Raw genomic sequence first — 18,977 nt, forward strand, 5'->3', positions numbered from 1 at the left:
TAACACCCCCCTTTCCCCTTCTGGCGACTGCTTCCGGGATTGGCGCCGTGACGCGCCGGTCGTGACGTCAGGAGCCCGCGCGCGCTGGGGTCGGGGCCGGGCTCGGGTTCGGGTTGGGGTTCGGGGCCGGGCCCGGCTAAGATGGCGGCGGTGAAGGTGAAGCAGGACGTGGCGCCGAAGGGCGGCTACGGCCCCATCGACTACAAGCGGCACCTGCCGCGGCGGGGCCTGTCCGGTGCGTGTCCGGGGGCGCGGGGGTGCGGGCGGGGGCGCGGGGCCGGGTGCTGAGCGCCGCCTCCCCGCAGGGTACAGCCTGTTCGCGCTGGGCATCGGCAGCATGGTCTACGGCTACTACACACTCTTCAAGTGGAACCGGGAGCGCAGGTGAGCCCGCCCGGCTGGCCGCCCGCCCGGCTGGGGCACGGGTCCCTGGGGCACCCGCGGGCGACTAACCGCTGCCTCCCGGCACAGGCGCCTGCTGATCGAGGAGCTGGAGGCCCGCATCGCCCTTTTCCCCCTGCTACTGGCCGAGCACGACCGCAGGTATGTGGGGGCCGCGCGCCGCATCCGCTCGCACCGGGTGCGACGGAGCCCGCAACGGCTGCCGACACGCTCGGGGCGAGGCGGAGTGTGGGGCCGAGCAGGGATGGCAGCGGAGGACGGCGAGGTCTCAGGGAGCAGCGCCCAAGGGGGAGAAACGGCCACCAGCACCTGCCAGACCGATTTGGGCTCAAAACCTCTTTGTGATTGGCATATGGACTATGGAACGAGCTCCCCGTGGAGGGGGTGCAGTTGCCAACCTTAGAAATCCTTGAGAGGAGACTGGACGATCACCTCGCCGGGGTCGCGTGACCCCCGGTTACATTTGCTACTGGGGCCGGAGGCTGCACCCCACGATCTTCCCAGGTCACTGACAGCTATGGAATAACCCCCAGGCGCAACAGGGCCTCACTGCTTCCCTGTGCGCCCATTAGCGCTCCGCACTCTTGGCAAAGAACAGGCCCAAGGGCCGACTCCTGGCACTGCCTGGCCGCGGAGTCCACCTGGGTTCCTTTGGGCCTTGTCAGTAGAGATGAGGGTAAAAGCTTGTGCGGGGTCTCCTGCCGGGCGGATCCCCAAGGTGCTTTGTTCCCGTGCGTTTCTTGCCCCCAAACCAGGCAGCACTGCACCCGTGCTGTCCGTGCCCTGCGGGAGGCACAAAGATGTCTCCCACCTTCCGGGCTGCCCTGCCCGAGCCAAAGTCGGCGGGTGTCTGACCCGCTGTGCCGATGCATGCTTTTTTAACATGCCTCATGACCTCTGGTGCAACAGTCTTGCTGCCAGAGGGACCCTGAGCATGGCTTGGTCTGGCCATCTGCGCAATCGCGGTGCAGAGCCTGGCTTGTGGGTGGCTGCTGCGGTTGCAAGCTCTAGGTTGGCTTCTGTTTCAGGACCCTGCGGCTCTTGCGGGAGAACCTGGAAGAGGAGGCCATCATCATGAAAGATGTTCCGGGCTGGAAGGTTGGTGCCTCGGCTGGCAGCCCAGGGAGGGAGGGAGTGGGGTCTGCAGCCGATGCAAGAGCTGCTGTGATCCCCATGTGCATTGGGAGCACCCTGAAAGGCCCCTGCAGCCTGCTGCTGCTTTAGTTTGCTCCAAACTTTACCAACAGGCTCCAGCCACCCATGTTGGAGGCAGTGCCAGGAGCCAGCTGGTCGCAAGGGGCATCTGAGCCCAGCTTGTTGCATGGGAGCAGGGTCCTGGAAGAGCTGTATTCCCTGGGAAGCAGGAGCCGCAAGCTCTGAGCCCAGTGCGGTGCCACAAGCAATCTGTGCGGCCATGCCTGGAAGGGGGCGCTGATGTATTTTGAGGTCTCCACGTTGCAGCTGCAGCCGCGTGGGGGAGAGTTGCCCCACCTGCATGGGGCAGCCGGTCTCTGCTGCCACTGCCAGTGAAGGGCGGGGGGAGCCACTTGAGGCTGACCGGCCCACAGGGTCTCAAAGCAAAGCGGGTAGTGGGCTTCCCCTCAGCTCTGATGTTGGTGGCAGTGTTTGAGGGGCTCCTGGGCCACGGTAACACGCTTTCTCCCTCTCCGCAGGTGGGCGCATCCGTGTACCACACTGACCGCTGGGTGACCCCGTCTATGGCTGAGCTGTATTACCTCCGGCCGAAGCAGGAGTTTGAGAATGCCGTGCATGGCTTTCACTGGTATGTCTGAGGCCTGCAGGCAAGAGGTCTTTGTGGTGCAAGCAGCAGGGTCTGCGGGATGTGCGCTGTCCAAGGTCTACGTACTGCAGCATGTGACATTAAACAGTCTGGAAACGAGACGTGGTGCAGGTCTTTTGCTAGGGCTGCTTCTCTCCTCGCACCCAGCCAAAGCCTCCTGCTTTAATGGGCTCTGGGCGAAGCAGTTCCAGCTTCACCCGGCCCCTTGCTCTCTCCTGCCAGTTCAGCCATGCACTCCTCCAGGGCAGGGGAAAGGGAGATCGGAGCTGCGGGATGCATCAGCCTTGCTGATCTGGGCCCCAGGACAGGCGCTGACCCTGTTCAGGGCCCTTTGACAAAGGGAAAGCTGCCGCGGGTCCCAATCGCCTTCACTTCTTGACAGGCTTTGAACAGCCCCAGCTCTGGGCTGCCCTGACAGTCAGACTCTGTATCGTTGGGGGGAGCGTGTCAGTAATCTCTGCACTGTTCAAATCATTGTCCAGGGCACTGGGTGAAGCCAGTCAGCTGGAACAACCTTTATAGCTTGAGACCAGAAACTAACAAAACATGAGGGTGGGACGGGACCTCCGGAGGTCACATCTAGTGCAGCCCCCTGCTCCAACCAGGATCAGCCCTAGCTACATCATCCCAGCCAAGGCTTTGTCTACCAGGGTCTTAAACACCTCCAAGGATGGAGACTCCACCACCTCTCTGGGGAGCCTGTTCCAGTGCTTCACCACCCTCCTCGTGAGAGAGCCTTCCTAATATCCAACCTCAACTTTCCCTTGCTGCAGCTTGAGCCCATTTTGCTCCTTGTTCTGTCACCTGCTCCCACTGACACTAGTCCAGCTCCATCCGCTTTGCAGCTGCTGCTGTTCAACCCCCCTTTCCTCACAAGTCACGTCCCCCATCTCCCAAGCCATTTTTGTCCTCTATTGGCATCTCTCCAATCTGTCCACATCTTTTCAGTTGTAGGGGGCCCCCTCAGCTGGAAACAGGACTCCAGATGTGGCCTCCCCAGTGCAGAATGGACGGGAACGAGGTCTTGTGAACTGGGGCTCCCGGAGCCTTGGGCACTGCCAGGGCTTGGTGCCTGCTCACAGCACGGAGAGCATTTGACCTTTGACTGCCGTGAGGGAACGGGGCCCCGGCCCTGGCTGAGCCCATTCTCCAGGGCTGCTGTAGACCTGCAAGGCAAGCCGTTTGGACTGTGTTCATAGATTCATAGATGTAGGGTCGGAGGGGACCTGAGCAGATCATCTAGTCCGACCCCCCGCCCTAGGCAGGAATGAATACTGGGCTGATATGATCCCTACTAAGCGTAAGCTCAAATGACCCCAGCTAGGTAGTTATCAAGCCTTTTAAAGACCCCCAGGGTAGGAGCCAGCACTACTTCCCTTGCAAGCTGATTTCAGATCCTAGCTGTCCTGACAGTGAAGTAGCACCTCCTGATGTCTAGCCTGAACCTCCTCTCCATCAGCTTCTGGCTGTTATTTCTTGTTACTCCGGGAGGTGCTCGGGGGAACAGGGACTCTCCTGTTCCCTTCTGGTCCCCCTGGTAAGCTTGTAGATGGCCACCAGATCCCTGCTCAGCCCTCTCTTGTGGAGGCTGAACAGGTTCAGGTCCCATAGCCTCTCATAGGGCCTGCCCTGCTGCCTCCTGATTGTGCGAGTGGCCTCCTCTGGACCCTCTCCATGCTGTCCACATCCCTCCTGAAGTGCGGCGCACAGAACTGGACGCAGTCCTCCAGCTGCGGCCTGAACAGTGCCGCACAGAGGGGGAGGATCACCTCCCTGGACCTGCTCGAGATGCATCTGTGGATGCATGACAAGGTGCGGTCGGCCTTCCTGACTGCGTCCTCTCATTGGCGGCCCGTGTTCAATTTGGAGTTGATAATGATGCCAAGATCTACTTCTGCCATTGTGCTTTCGAGAAGGGAGTTCCCCACCCCACAGGTATGCTGCTGGCTCTTCCCTAGGAGTCCAGTGTTGAATCCCATCCTGTTCTTATCTGCTCACCCCGTAACCTGTCCAGGTCCAGCTGTATCCCATCCCTCCCTTCTAGCATGCTCACCTCACCCCAGATCTTGGTGTTGTCCTTGAATTTGAACAGTCTGCTCTTCACCGCCTCGTCTGAGTTGCTAATAAAGAGATTGAGCAGTGCAGGCCCGAGGACCGAGCCCTGGGGACCCCACTGCCCACATCCCTCCAGGTCGAAAATGACCCGTCCACCACCACTCTCCGGGTGCAGCCCCCTAGCCAATTTGTGACCCATCTCACTGTGTAGGCATCAATGCCGCAGTCATCTAGCTTTTGAATGCGAATGGGGTGGGAGACAGTGTCGAAGGCCTTCCTGAAGTCCAGAAAAACTACATCCACTGTGACATGTGCGTCCAATGATTAAATATGTCCTCACACTGCGTGGAGGGAAGGGCCTTTCTACCTCAGTCACCCAGGGGGCAAGTCTCCAGGCAGGGGTTGGGAGTGGCTTCCAGAGCCCGCCGGAGGAGGAGAGGCTTTACCTCCCTGGCACCCGGCTCCATTCTCGGCCCCGAGCATTTGTGGATGGCTCGACTGCCTGCAGCGGAGCCCAGCAGGAAGGTGGCAGCAGCCCCAGGGACTGGGGAGCTCTGAAGCCGGCGCGGCAGCCAGCACCAGCTGTCCAGGGCCGAGCGGTGGCACTTGGCTGGGAGCCACCTGGCAAAGCCCAGGCCTTGAGATCCCTGCCTGAGGCTGCGTGCCCTCGCAGGCAGCTGCGTGGTTGCTAAGTAATCCTGGCTGGCAGCACAGGGGCTGCAAGCATGCAAGGGAAAACCAGCACAGGGAAGGGCCCAGCAGGAGCAGCTGCACGGGCCTGAGCCAGGGGCCTCCTGGCTGCCCACTCAGCAGGCAGCGAAGGTGCAACCTGCCCTGTGGCCTTTGGCAGCTACACAGGCTGATTAAACAAGCTCCCTGGGGTGACGAGGGAGCTGAGCGGTGCATCAGAGGTGTTGCTGCTGGAGCCACGGAGCCGCAGCGTACTGCCGAGTGCTTACCAACCCGGGGAAAGCCTTCAGAGGTGTCTGCAAGGGGTCCTGGGGCTTGGGCAGGGCACAGCCAGCCCTGGAGGCTGTGCCCACTGGGGGCGCTCCTGGCCTGCGGAGCTGCACAGCAGCGGGGCTCCTGTTTGCATGCTCCCAGCAGGCAGCTGGAGACCTGGCCCAGATCATGTCCCCTCTCTAATGGGCAGCCACGGCCCCCCTGGGCACGGGGCAGCTTGCTGGGCACAGCAGCCTCTTGCCACCACACCTTAAGGCTACTACTAGAAGAGCCCAGCCCTGCCGGCCCAAGCCTTGGACAGGGACTGCATGTGGGAGCTGCCCAGGCAAGGCTTCCTGAGGGAGCAGGGTGCAGGCCGTGCAAAGGGCATCTGGCAGCTCCTGTCCTGTACGGGGTGCTCCGTGGTGCTGAGCCACTCGCCCCGCTCCCGGGCCAGGGTTCCCTGCGCAGCTGACCTGTGCCCTGGGGCCAAGCGGGCAAGGAAGGGATTGGAGCTGAGGAAGGAGAGCAGGTGTTTGGGGCCAGCTTGGACGCGTCTGCCCTGAGCTGTGGTGCAGCCATGACCCCCAGCTCCGCGCACCCTAAACCCCGGCATCCATCGCACTGGTTGGAGCCTGGCTCCTGTGCAAATGCTTCCGGCTCCAGTTCAGCAGAGTCTCGGGGGCTGGGTGCAGCTCTGGGCGGGCGCGGGTCCGGGTGCAGCATGGCAAAGACCAAGGGAAAGACCCTGCCCTCCCAAGGACCTGACAGCCAGGGTGGCAGGATCAAGTCTTCCTTCTGTGGGTGAGGGAGTCATGGTGGGGATGGGCATTAGAGGGGGGACAATTACAGGGTGCAGCCAAGATTGGCACTGCACGACTGCCCTTCCTGGCAGCTGGCGCGGCTGTGGGGGCCCCGGAGAGGCGAGGTCTCCCCCTGCCCATGGCAAACCACAGGCATGCTCCACCCTGGCATTGCCAAGCTGCGGGGCGTGAGCAAAGAGGTTGTGTGTGCCAGGAGAAGGGTTGCACCCCTGACCCCTTGCATGCCCCCGAGTCCACTGCAGGAGTCTCAGACGGAGCCGAGCAGGGCCCTGAAACACCCACGTGGCTGCCCCAGCCCAAAGGCTGTGCGGGCCCGCCACTGTCTACAAGGGGCACGGCAAAGCGTGAGGGCACCACGGGGCGGTCTCGCACGCCCAGCCGGGCCACGTGCCTCCCCAAGCCAGATGCTGGGGGCACCCCACCATCTCCCCTGCCCTCACCGCCACCGTGGCAGCATGTCTCAGCCTGCCTCAGGAGCGTCTTGGCGCTGTGACCCGCTCAAGCCCCTCCGGGGAGATGATGCCCAGGGCATGCCCCGCCTTCAGCCCCTCTGGCCCTGGCACCTCCAGGCTCCGGCAGCCACTGGCTGGCACTGCAGGCTGCGACGGGTTAACCTGATTCCCCACCCAAGCGCCCCCCCCGCCTTTCGCTGCATGGCTGCTCGCTCCTGACTGGCTCCGGTGCCTGCCAGGCGCTCCTGCCAGGCGGCTGCACGCTCAGAGCTGCCGGGGACCAGCCGGGAGGCAGCCACGCAGGGAAGCGACCCGCACCCCCAGGCAGGATGAGCTGCCCGGGCAACCCAAGCGAGCAGCCACTGGCCCAGCTCAGGTACCTCAGGTGAGCAAGGCGCTGGGCACGGGGTGCCCAGGCTGGGCTGGCACTGGGCATGTTGCTACTGGGGTGGGAAAGTTTCGGCAGTGCTGGTGCCTTACTGTCCTTCATGCTGAGACCCCCCCCCCCCCGCATGCACAGGTGCCAGGGTATGGGCATGACGCTGGGACCGGGCAGCTCCGAGCCCCCGTGGGCACCGGAGCCCTGGGGGCACCTGTGGCGGGGCTCAGGGTCACGGGAGGGAGGAGGGACCCTGCCCCGCTGCTGCACACCCCCTGCCAGGGCCATGCAGGCAGCCTCGCCCCCCCCCTCGCCCCCCGCCACCCTGCCCCGGGACCGTGAGTCTGCTTGGAGCCCCCCAGTGCCTTCTCCTGCGTTTCCAGCCCTGTCTCCCCCCGCCCCATGCAAGCTGCCCTGCGGAAAGGGGGCAGGTCTGTGCCTCCTGCCCCTGCCCTGGGTGTGCAGGGGCTATTTTTAGCACTGATTTCCCAGGAGGTTTTTGGGGGAGGGGGGAGCGAGCAGGGCAGATCCTTCCTGCAGCATCCACCTCACCCCCTGCCCACGGCGGTGCCAGGCGGAGGAGACTGCAGCTCCAGCGCCCGGTGCACCCTGGCACCCAGGGCAGGGCCGTGCCCCTGGAGCTGCATCGATACAGGAGCCTGGACCCCGTTGCGGGGGGGACGACAGATCCCAGCAACTTTCGGCAGAGATTTTTATAATGCATCGCATTCCCGGGGCACTGGCAGCAGCAACCCGCAGTGGGCTCCAGCCTGCCCCTGCCTGGAGGGGGCAAAGAGCGGGGCGTGGGGTATTCCTGTGGGATGTGAGCTGCCCCGTCCCACATCTCCGAGAGGCACCTGTATGGGGAGGGGGGAAGAGCCACACATGCAATCATGCACACATATGCACGTGCACACCCAGATACACAGCGCGTGAGTGTGTGCACATGCATGACCTACGGGCACGAGGATCCAGGTGCCCAAATGCCCATGCCCAGCGCTGCGCTCTCCCTTGGGTCCTTGTTGTGTCCCGGCTGTGCCCGCTGGCAGGGCAGGACGGCGGCTGGAGCCCACTCAGCACAGTGAAGGCTGGGGGCTGGGCCAGGCCCCAAGTGTGAGCTTGGGGGGGAAGCGGGGGTACAAGGGTTTGTCACGGGTGCGTGGAGGCAGTCGTGCGGCACTGCCGCAGAGCAGCCGCCTTGCACGGCTCTGCCCAGGCCTTGCACCACGGCTGTGGCAGGAGGCAGCACTGACCCGCACACAGGACAGCTGGTGGATCCCCAGCAGCTGAGCTAGACCCCCCCCCCATTGTACCTCATCCCCATGTACCCTGGCACTGTGGCCCCCAACCTGCAACCCCCAGCTGGGGGGGGCCTAGGTGTGACCTGTATGGCCATAGCAGGAAGGCAGAAGTGCCCCCCACCCCAGCAGTGCTCACTGAGTCGGGATTCCCCCCCAAAACCTGGGGCAACCCCCCCCAGTGCCCTTTGCCCATGTCCTTGAGGCATGAAGGGGGGGGGGGTGCAGGGATCACCTGGACCCTCATCATTCACCCCAAGCCCCCACTAAAACCGTGTGTGTGTGTGTGTGTGTGTGTGTGTGTGTGTGTGTGTGTGCACCCAGGGGTTGGGTGAGCGGCAGCTTCCAGACCCCCAGCACCTGAGCCAGACACTTCCCCAAATGCCCCCACAGATTTGCATAAGTGTAACCAGGGGCAAATTTCTGCCCCCCCAACAACCCCCCCCTGTTACTGGGGCACGTGCTGGGATGACCTGGCTCCTTGAGCACCCATTTCCCCCCCCACCCCCCCACCCTTTCCCCAGGCAAACCAGTGTCATCCGTTCCCCCGCCATAGCCCTTGTCCCAGTGTGTGGGGTGGCAGCGCTGTGCCCCAGAAGCCCCCCGCCAGCCCCCCGCCCAATGACGGTGCCCCATGGTTGTGCCTTTGTGCATGCCGGGGGGGCAAGTGGGAGGGCTTGGCATGAGGGTGGAGGGGGGCGCTCATGTGCCCCTGGCAGCCCTGCGCCCACTGGCAGATGGCGGCCGTGCAGCTAATTGCCGCGCGTTTAGCTGTAATTGTGGAATTAAAAAGCAATCGGGGGAAGATGGATGGCGGTGGCGGGCGGGCGCCGCCGAGACATCTGCTGGGTGGTGCCGCCGGGGGGGCCTGTAGGCCACAGCTGGTGGGCAGCAGTGCCCGGTGTCTTTGCCAGGGCGGAGGGGAGCAGGACACGGGCAGTGCTGCTGGGCACGGCCAGGGCTGGGGCAGCTTCCCACGCGACAGCCCCTGTTCACGCAGCTGCCCACCTTAGGCAGGTCGGGCTGTGAATGCCCCCTCCCCACCCCCACCCCCCGCTTGAAGGGGGAGGGTATGGGAGACTCCGGGCAAACAGGCACCGCCCCCCACAGCCCAGCACCAAGCTCCAGCTGCTCTGACCCCGGGGGCCGCTCCGCGCCTGGCACCAGCCTGGGGGGGACCGCGTCCAGCCTGGCAGGGGGGCCGTGCCATGGCTACCGCTGCAAGGGCCCGATCCCCAGGCCCTGGAGCCAGAAGGAGGGTTTGGCACCATAGCAGCCACTGTTGCCGTAGCAACTGCATCCCAGGTCTCCATGGAGGCAGCCTGGACTGTCTGCTGATGGTCCCTCAGGGGCTGGGGGGGCAGGCACCCCACGTGGTGCCCACCTCCCCTCCCCATCCACCCCCAAGCCGGGGCAGGGCCTCTCTGGGCCACGTCAGGCCTCAGGGCACCCATGCGGCCACGCGGCACCGGAGCAGAGACGGGCGCAAGCGGGTGACGCCGTTGGAGGCTGGAGGAGGCCTCGTCCCTGCTGGCTGTGTGTGCCAGGCTGCGTGCGGGGGCCTGGGAGGGCCCTTGGGGGAGCGGGCGATGATTGAGGGATTGTTTTATTGCTGACGGTGATGATGACTCTCCCCAGGCGCCATGCAGGCACGTGCGCCCACCCATACACACGCCGCCCTCCTTGCAAGAACGTGTGCGCACAAGGAAATGCCTCATGCACTCAGACACTGGCGCCCCTACTTGCAGGAACACATGCAAATGCTCTCACACCAAGGACGCCACACGTAGCAAGGAATAGCAAATGCCCCACATTACATACACATGGATGTGCCCTGCCTCACATACACATGGGCACACACACGCCCCACATAGCATACACACGTGAGCACAGCCATGCATAGTGCACACACCCTGCATAGCGGGCGCACACGTACGCATATGAACACACACAAAACACCATGCATAGCATAATTGTGGACACACAAAGCCATGCACAGCATACACACACACACACATGCACACAGGCTGTGCACAGCATACAGAAAAAACAGGTGCACAAACACCAGGAATAGCAGACCAGGTGTGGCCATGAAGCCAGGCCTAGCATACACGCATGCATAAATACACACATGCATCGCACCCACCATGGCTCACATGCACGTATGTGCATGCACCAAGCCGTGCACAACACACATGTACACACACACAGCCGCGCATAGCGTAGCCTGGCAGGAAGCTATGCCTATTCTCAGTTATGTATAGTGCGTGCGGGCACACACACACACACGCGCGCGCGCGCGCGCAGGCATCTCCCCACAAAGGGCGGCCCGAGAGCGCGGCTCGCCCATTGCCAGAGCCTTTGTGCCGGTTGCCACAGCAACGGCGGTGGGCGTTCTCCAACTGCCAGCCCCAGACAGCGCGCTCCGGGCCCGGGGGGGGGGCGTGCCCCTGCGCCGCCTGGACGCGGGGAATCCCCCTTGCCCCGGGCGGGCCGCCGGGCGCAGACGGGGGCGGGCCGGGCGGGGCCCGGGGCACGGCCCCCCCCGCCGCTGCCAGCCCGGAGCCCGCTGCAGTCTCGCCCCCGCGGCCGGGCGGCGGGCCGGGGCTCGGGAGGCGCGCGCGTGCCCCGGCTGTCTCGCAGGCTCCGGGGGAAGGGACGCAGGCCTCCGCCCCCCTCGGCTCTGGGCCCGCTCCCTCGGAAACCCCGCGGCGGCCCGCAGCAGAAGCCGAAGGGAACGGCCCTCCGGCCGAGAAGCGGCGCCGTGTGCGGGGCAGCGCCCGCGCAGCCGCTCTCAGCTCCGCCGCGGCACGGGCCCGAGGCAGAGGAGAGGCAGCCGAGCCGCCGCCGGCCCCGAGCCCCCGCAGCCTGCGAGAGCGCCGGGCGCCGCGCCGCTGCCTTCGCGGCCGCTCCCACGGGCGGTGGCCCCGGCCGTGTCGGCGCGCGGAGACCCGCAGTGGGGGGTGCGGTCGCCCCCGGCGTCACGCCGCCCGCGCAGCCCACCCCTGCCCCCGGGGACCGGGCAGCGCAGGCCGGCCGGGCACAGGGCCGAGCCGGGACACGGCCGGGGCGGGAGCTCCGGGGCGCCCGGCCGGGCAGACGAGGCAGCCGGCGGGAGAGCGGAGGACGCGTGTCGCCGGGCCGGGGCCGGGGCCGGGGCCAGCGCGGGACGTCTGCGCCGGCACGTGCAGCCGTCGGCGCGACGCGGGGCCCGGGACACAGCCTTTGGGGCAGGTCCCGGGCGGGGGGGCGCCAGAGGGCACCGGAGCACCGGGAAAGGCCTGGCTCCGGCCGCCGCAGCCCGGCCGGTGGGAGGGGGCCCCGCTGGCCCTGCACACCGGCACCCGGAGCCACCAGGACGGCCCGGGCACGGCGGCGTCTGCAAGCCCGGCGCCGGCCGCGCCCTGGGGGCTGGCGTCGCGCAGGTGCTCGCTCTGCGGCCCCCGCCGGCCTCAGCGTCCCCAGGCACGGGGGGCTGTGCGCATGCAGCCCCCGGAGCCCCCCGCTTCCCCTGCCAGCCCCGCGGGGCCGCAGCAGGGGGGGCCAAGGGCGGCGGCTCCGGAGGCCTGCCCTGGAGCCCGCGAGGGGGGGGCTGGACCCGTCTGCTGGCCCCAGCCTCTGCCTCTTGCTTTGCAGCCGGGAGGAGGCCGAGGCGCTGGAGAAGGAGCTGCTGGAGGATTACCGCTTCGGCTGGCAGCAGCTGATCGAGATCTGGGGCCATGCCTGCGCCCTGGCCGTGACCAAGGTAAGAGCGGGCCGCGCTGGGCAGCGCCCCTGCGGCGGGCACCCGCTCCCGCAGCGCCTGGCGAGACGAGGGGCGAACCTGCCTGAACCCGGCGCAGGCCCGGTCCCCTCGCGGCTCCCCCGCCGCGAGCTCGCGGGGCTGCTGCAACGCCGCCGCGGGGAAGAGTCAAGGCCCACGTCCCAGCAGCCGGTCGCAGCGCCTGGCCCCTGCGCGCCAGACCTGCGGCCACACGACGCCGGCCGGCCGGCCGTGGCACCCCGCGCGCACGGGCTGGAGACGTCGCTCCTCCAGCCGCCGACACGCGTGCGGCCCTGGCGTGCAGCCTGCCTCCGGGCCGGCGCTGCGAGGCCTCCAGGTTCCCGAGTCCCGCGGGCGGCTCCCCCGCGCCTCCCGGCTCCTGCAGACAGACGGCCGCGCCTGGCGTGGCTTCCCGAGTCCGAGCCCCGTGCCTGGGCCGGAGCCGCCCGCTGCTGCCACGGAGCCGGGCCGAGAGCTCGCGTGCCGCGGGCGTGGGACCGCAGTCCTGCCAGGCACCTGCGGCCCGCTGGCCCCGGGCTGCACACCGCGCGCAGGAGCTGGGATGCGAGGACAAGCGATGCCTGGCAGGGGGCGGCTCCCGGCCGATGCCGGTCCAGGTGCGGGGGGCTGTGGCATCGGAGGCCGCGGGCGGCCCAGAGCCCCCCCGGCGCGCGCGGGGGGAGCCGGGACGGGGCCCGCGGGAGCAGGCCACGCCGAGCCGGGCGCTTGGCTGCAGAATCGCTCATCCGCGTGGAAACCGAGGGCGGGAGCCGCCGTTGCTCTTTAAATTAGCAGCAGCTCCCGTCCGGTTTGCAAAGGCCGGGGCCCAAACCGCTTTCACAAGCGGCTCGGGCTCACCCCGCGCCGGGCCCGGCGGCGAGCTGGCGAACACGGGCTTGTGAAGCAGGCGACCGGGAGCAGATGCCGGCGCCGAGCCGGGCGGCTCCGGCCGGGGCAGGATTAGGCGCTCATGTCAAGCGCCGGCAGCGAGGCAGCGCAGGCTCGTCTCCGCTGCACAAGAGCTGGAAAATTCAGGCCCGTTTCCAGGCGGCTCGCCCCAGGCTTGCACCCACTGACGAGCTGCCAGGTGAACTGCTGCGGCCTCGGCCTGGAGACCGCGGGCTCGGCGCGAAGCTCGGAACCCAGAGACGCCCCGCCAGCGCCGAGATGCTCCGGGCAGGGCTCAGCGCCACGGGGTCTCGCTCCCCCGGAGGCTGTTGCAGAGCCGTGCGCCCCCCCCGGTAGGAAGGCAAGGGGGAAACCCGGCCCCGTCGCTCTCAGCAAGCCGGAGCCTTTCCTGAGCCACAAATCAGACAGTCGGGGGCAGCAAGCGGGACCCGAGAGCAGCCCAGACGGGTCGTTTCTCGGCCTTCGCCTTGCCGCGTGCCCCGGGCTGGAGTCCGTCTGGCCGGGGCCGGCGGCCCCCAGCACCGCCGCGGGGCAGCCTCCGTCCGTCCCCCCGCTCCTGGGCAGCAGGGACTCGAGGCCGAGCTCCCGGCAAGCCCACCCTGCGGCGCGCGTCGGCGGCCAGAGCCCACGGGGAGCCGGCCCGGCCGGAGCAGCGGTCAGCCGCCTGCCCCCAAGCCCCGGGGTGCGGAGGCCTGCCCTCTCCTGGCAGCAGATTCACCGGGGGTTGGGGCACGTTTCTGGAGCAGGGCACCCGGGGCAGGCTGGCTCCTGCAAAACCGACAGCCCGGGCTGGATTTAGCAGGTCCTCCGTCCCCTGCCTGTCAGCCGCCTTCCCCCCCGCTGGCTCCCAGGGGCGCGAGTTCAGCAGCTTCGGGCCTCGGGCCCTGCCCTGGTGCCGGCCCCGTGGCCGCGAGCATCACCGCTGGTCCGGGGCTCCTGGTGCCCCCCAGCCAGGCCGGGCCGCAGCGGTGCAGCCGGGCGGGGGCACATCTTCAGCTGCACCCTGCCTCCACGCTGGCACGTGGCTGGGTCTAGCCCCGTTGAACCCGCGCCCCGCGGCGCTCGGAGCTGGACAGGCGGAGCAGAGAACAATTCAGGCCTCCTCCAGCCACTCGGGATCTCAAAGGCTCGGGGGCAGGAGGCGGCGAGCCCTTGGGTGCGGCGTCCCACCCCTGGCCTGGCTCAGCTCGAGTTCTTGCGGCCTCAAGCCCGGGGCCCATGCGCCAGGGGCTGGGCGCGCAGGCTGCCCAAGGCTGCGAGCCGGGGAAGGCCGAGAGACCTGCCCCGGGGAGCTGCCCCGTTACCGTGCTGGGATCCCGCTGCCTGCGCACGGGGAGGGGAGCCAGCGCGGCTCTGCAAACACGGGCCCAGCCGTCTCAAAGGTGGCTTTGTAGCGAGGGCTTGGCCGTGCCTCGGTGCTTCCAGCCCCAGCTCGAGGGCACGGAAACTGTTTCGGGAAGAGGACGGGGAGCCCGGGGGGCACCGGCTCCTGCCAGCGTGTCCCGGCTGCCTGCGCCCTGCTCCAGGCACCCGGAGCCATGCACCCGCCCCAGGCAGAGCCCCCCGTGCTGGTGCACGGGGGCAGGGGTGGCTTCCCAGGTCGCCTGCCCGGCCCCAACGCGCAGGAGCACCCGGGCGTCGCTGCGGTGCCCCAGCCGTCCTGTCCCAGACCGCAGGGAGCCGAAGGGGACGCGTCTCCCCTGCAGACTGTGCAGCTCCTAGGCTGAAAAGCCCAGGGGCCCTGGCAGGGTCTCACCGAGGCCACGGGAGCCCCTGACCCCTCCGTCTGCTCCCAGGCCTTCCCCCTGGCCGCGCTGCCCAGGAAGCAGCCCACGGTGCTGGTGGTGTGCGGGCCGGAGAAGAATGGCGCCATCGGCCTGGTGTGCGCCCGGCACCTGCGGGTCTTCGTGAGTATCCCCGCGGCGCCGGCCCCACGGACGGGCCCGACCCGCGCCCGCGAGCAGCTCGAGGGCGGGAGGGAGGGAGGGAGGGAGGGGGCGCCGGGTTTGGGCGTCCCATGCTTTGCATCCTCCCTCCCTCCCACAGGAGTACGAGCCGACCATCTTCTACCCCAAGCGGTCCCCGACCCCCGTGTACCAGGACTTGACCACCCAGTGTGAGAAGATGGACATCCCCTTCCTGTCCTACCTGCCGACCGAGGTGAGCGGTGCCGTGCGGGGGGGGGGCGCAGCTCCCTTCCCCTGCCGCCCCCACGGCGAGACGGGCCGCGTCCAGACTCGCGCCCAGCCACGCTACAGCCGCCGGAGCCCAACGCCCCCAGCCGGGCCCGGGTGCCGTGGGGCAGGGTTCAAAGCTCAGGCATCAGCGTGGAAGCGGGTTTCCTGGCCGCAGGCCGAGCGCGGACCCGGGCAGGGGCAGGGGCAGGGGCAGGGGCATGCAGTCCTTTGCCTGCCAACGGTGCAGCTCCTCGAGGCCGGGGGTGCCGGGGGCCGCATTTCCACTCGGGCTCTGAAGGCTGATGGCTTTTTTCCGGGCTTCGGATCCAAGCAGCACGATTCCAAGAAGTCCGAGCCGAGCGCGTCACGGGCTCGGCCCTGCAAAAGGCATTACCGCGGCTGCCACCCCCTCCTCTTTCTTCCGTGGAAACCTTGGCCTTCCTCGGAGGAATGTGACCTCAGCTCACTGTCCCGGCCGGCTCCGGCGCACCGCAGCTCGCGGCCCGGGCTTGAAAAGCCCTTTGTTTCCCGAGCCCAGCGCCGGAGCGAGCCCTGGCCCCGCGCCCCGCGGAGACGAGACGCGTCGGGCTGCGAGCAGCGCGCCCGGCGGGGGTGGCCGGAGGGCTCGGGCAGGCCCGCGCCGCCCCCCGCCGCCGGCTGGCGTGGCTGGGGCACGAGCTGCTGCGGCTGCAGCGCCCGCTCAGGCCTGAGCGGAAGCCCCGCCGGAGGCCGCTGGAAGACGGCCCCGCGCATCGGGACAGCTCGTGCCCCGCTCCAGTGCCGGCCGGCCGCGCACGAGCGAGCCGTGCTCCCTCCCCTGGGCGCGCTGTGCTGAGGGGCAGTGGGGGCGCGAGCGTGCCCGCCGGTGCCAGCTCACCTGGCAGGTGGCTGGCAAAAGCCCCCGTGGGCTGAAGTCCAGCACGGGGAGTCTCTGAAGCCCCCGACTAAAGAGTCTGGGGTGGAGGATGCTTGCCTGTAGTATCTGGGGGCACCTCCGGGCTTGGGCCCGCACGCAGGAGGCCTGCCAATGGCTGCGGGAGCCGCTCAAGTCCCGGGGTGATGGCTCGGGGGTGGAGGATGCTGGCTGGCTGCAGCGCCGGGCACGGGTCTGGAGGGACTGAGCTCTGCCTGCTCCATCCGTGGGCTTTTTGGGACAACTGAATTTCTGCTCAGATCGATACAATTTGAAATGGATTTGGCTAATTTGACCCAGAAAACAAAATATATTAAAAAAAACCCCTGCGCTGTGGACTTGGCGAATGGTCCCAGCAACCAGGGTGGGGAGACGGGTGTTATTGGGACCCACAGCCCAGCCCACGACGCAGGCGGGCTGGGCGTCGATGCTGTCCGACAGAGATGGGGCATGGGGCGGCTGATGGGGTCTCGCCCCCTCCAGGTCCAGCTGATCAACGATGCTTACAACGTGGTGATCGACGCCATCCTGGGCGTGGACGCCGAGCCGGAGCAGGTGAAGGAGCCCTACACCGGCATCCTGGCCACCCTGAAGCAGATCCGCATCCCCATCGTCAGCCTGGACGTGCCCTCAGGTCAGGCCCCAGGCCATGCCCTGCGGGGAGGTGCCAGGGCGGGTCCCCGCCGCACCGGCCATCCCTGCGCGACTGGCCAAGTCGAGAGCGGCGCTGGCGCTTGGCTCCGACACGGCTAAGGCCTCCTTCCTTGCCCCCCTGGCACCTGGGCTGTCCTGGGGGCCTGGGGTCCCTCCGCCCAGGGCCAGTGCCCCCACTGCCACCAGCTGCTGCCCCTTGCTGCTCCCGCGGGGCCGGCTCCCGGGGACAGTACCGTCTCCGGACGCGTTCAGGGCACTGCTAATAAATAACACGCTCCCCGAACTGAGACATGATGTCATCTAAAAACACATCGGTGTCTGGGGCCAGGCCTGGGATTGCCATCAGCGTGCACCGAAGGAACCCACCCGGCCCCGGGAAGAGCAAACAGGAGCCCACGCGGCGAACGCCTCCAGTCCCAGCGCGTGCAGCCGGGTGCCAGGCGCTGGCCGAGGGCAGCCCTGCCCCCTGCCCAGGCTGGACGTGGCCGTGTTGCCCATCCTGACCCCCCCAGTTCCTTCAGGGGATGTGGGGGGAGGCCGGCTGCCGAAGGGAGCTCAGCCCCCAGCCTGGGCAAGTGCCGGGGGTCCGGGAGCCACAGTCCTGGAGCCATTTGAGGGCCGAGCCTCCGTCTTGGCGGACTCGTTGCCCCCCTTCTCCTCCCAGCCGGGTGCAAGGTGCTGTGCAAGGGGGGGCGGGCACCTTCCAGCGGAGGGAGCTGCCGTCGGCCTCTCTCAATATCCCCCCAGTGTACACGCACCTTCCTTCCCCCTTGGAGGTGTTGCTGCGAAGCTGCCAAGTCCCACCCTAGAAGCAGCCGCATTTTGGGGGCACAAGGCCTGGCCCCCACCGCCCTGGTCCCAGCCAGAGCTCAGCATTCAATGTGGTCCTCTGGGATCACCGGGGCTCTTGGCACAAGGGCTGGAGCCCCAGAGACTTGTCAGGCAGAGGCAGGATCGGGGCCCCGGGGCCGTCGCCTCGCCCTGACGCCCCCTCTCTCCCTTGTGCCGCAGGCTGGGACGTGGAGGCCGGGAGCAGCGAGGGCATCAGCCCCGACGTGCTGGTGTCGCTGGCCGCGCCCAAGCTGTGCGCCGCCCGCTTCCTGGGCCGGCTCCACTTCGTGGCCGGCCGCTTCCTCCCCTACGACGTCCAGAAGAAGTTCGAGCTCAACCTGCCCGAGTACCCGGGCACCGAGTGCGTGGTCTCCCTCTAGGAGGGGAGCCCGCGGCCCCGGGGGTACGCTTCGGGGCGGCATCAGGGACTCGGAAGGGGCAGGCAGGCATCTGCCCAGCTCGCAGCGTGACCCACCGGCACCGGGGGCCTGGCACTCCCCTCCCCAAGCCCAGCCCAGCCCGGGGCCCACCTGCTCCCTGCCCTCCGGTTCAGGCCGCCATCGCCCTGCACCAGATTCGCAGGTCGGTGCTGTACGTGGGGCGAGTCCCTGCTGCTGTAGCCTGAGGAGCTGGGGCAGGGGGAGAGGGGAGGACAGGAGCGGCTGCCGCTTGCCCGGGCCCCTCCAGCCCTGCAGCTTTGTGGCAGCTTTTCAAATCGGCGCGGACGCCTCCGCCTCCGCTCTCCGCCGTGGCACCATGCTGGCTGGGGTCCGGCGTGCCCGGGCGGCAGGGGGGAGCAGGACGCCGAGGCAGGGGCCGCCCTTGTCGAGCAGGCGGGGCAGTGCCCATCCCCGGGAGGGACCCGAGCCGCCTGCTTGCAGGGGGTCGGCCTCTGGGGACCCGCCGTCAGGCCCGCGAGTGCTTGAGCTGTCGCTCACACGCATGCTGGGAGCAGGCAGCCGGAGCCCCCGGCACAGCCCCGCAAATAAAGAGGGCCTGGCACCATCTGCCTGGTGTGGGGCTGTTCATTGGGGCCACGGAGGTGGCAGGGGGTGCGTGCCACACGCGGCCTGGCAGACGGTGCATTGCTAGCGCTTCCAGCCCCAAGCAGGCAGGTCTCTGCCCTCTCCTCGCCCTCCATGGGCGCTGCGGATGAGTTAGAAAACTCCTGGCTGGGGGTGCGGGGACATGGGGGTGCCCCAGCCTGGGGTGGCAGAGCTGGGCTCCGGGCACTGACAGGCCGGACACAGATGGCACGAGGTAGAGCAGCCCCTGGGTGGCTCTAGCTCACACAGGACGGGCATTGCTGGATGCTGAAATAATCCAAGACCCGGAAGACTTCAGCCTGAGGAAGGGGGAAGGGGTGGCCCGGCAGCCAGGTCGTGCTGAGCACCCCTGGGTCCAGACCCCGTGTCCCCTCCAGCTGCCGCTGGAGCCATTCCCGCTGCTGAGCGGGGCAGGAGCAGGGCTGGGGTCGCTCCCCAGGGCTCCCGACCCCCTTCCTGCGGCGCTTCCCCGGAGCCAGCCTGGCACCACGCGCTCTCGGCCCCCCCGCCACATTCCCGAGCGCATCCAAG

General features: G+C 67.9%; 2 protein-coding genes across 2 annotated transcripts; both read left to right on the forward strand.

The window, feature by feature from the left end:
- Nucleotides 1-2,302, forward strand: NDUFA13 (NADH:ubiquinone oxidoreductase subunit A13). The gene is made up of 5 exons (XM_090026764.1): nt 1-235; nt 306-384; nt 472-543; nt 1,431-1,500; nt 2,076-2,302. The coding sequence occupies exons 1-5, from the start codon at nt 142-144 to the stop codon at nt 2,193-2,195; spliced, it is 435 nt and encodes a 144-aa protein (XP_089882890.1). The 5' UTR covers nt 1-141; the 3' UTR covers nt 2,196-2,302.
- A 4,488-nt stretch (nt 2,303-6,790) lies between these two features.
- On the forward strand, nt 6,791-18,407 carry YJEFN3 (YjeF N-terminal domain containing 3). Its single transcript, XM_090027644.1, has 6 exons — nt 6,791-6,861; nt 11,790-11,898; nt 14,622-14,732; nt 14,872-14,985; nt 16,399-16,549; nt 17,581-18,407. The coding sequence occupies exons 1-6, from the start codon at nt 6,806-6,808 to the stop codon at nt 17,778-17,780; spliced, it is 741 nt and encodes a 246-aa protein (XP_089883770.1). The 5' UTR covers nt 6,791-6,805; the 3' UTR covers nt 17,781-18,407.
- Nucleotides 18,408-18,977: the final 570 nt, after the last annotated feature.

Source organism: Crocodylus siamensis, chromosome 14 (genome assembly GCF_052110815.1).
Source record: "Crocodylus siamensis isolate JL-2025a chromosome 14, ASM5211081v1, whole genome shotgun sequence".
In the NCBI taxonomy this organism is placed as follows: Eukaryota; Metazoa; Chordata; order Crocodylia; family Crocodylidae; genus Crocodylus; species Crocodylus siamensis.

What these genes read in the sequence shown, in the direction of transcription:
- NDUFA13 (XM_090026764.1), top strand. Translation starts at nt 142, where the DNA reads ATGGCGGCGGTGAAGGTGAAGCAGGACGTGGCGCCGAAGGGCGGCTAC. An exon ending in CTGGCCGAGCACGACCGCAG is followed by an intron (nt 544 to 1,430) that starts GTATGTGGGGGC and finishes CTTCTGTTTCAG; the next exon opens with GACCCTGCGGCTCTTGCGGG. An exon ending in AAGATGTTCCGGGCTGGAAG is followed by an intron (nt 1,501 to 2,075) that starts GTTGGTGCCTCG and finishes CCCTCTCCGCAG; the next exon opens with GTGGGCGCATCCGTGTACCA.
- YJEFN3 (XM_090027644.1), top strand. Translation starts at nt 6,806, where the DNA reads ATGAGCTGCCCGGGCAACCCAAGCGAGCAGCCACTGGCCCAGCTCAGG. An exon ending in CCCGGCACCTGCGGGTCTTC is followed by an intron (nt 14,733 to 14,871) that starts GTGAGTATCCCC and finishes TCCCTCCCACAG; the next exon opens with GAGTACGAGCCGACCATCTT. An exon ending in TGTCCTACCTGCCGACCGAG is followed by an intron (nt 14,986 to 16,398) that starts GTGAGCGGTGCC and finishes CGCCCCCTCCAG; the next exon opens with GTCCAGCTGATCAACGATGC.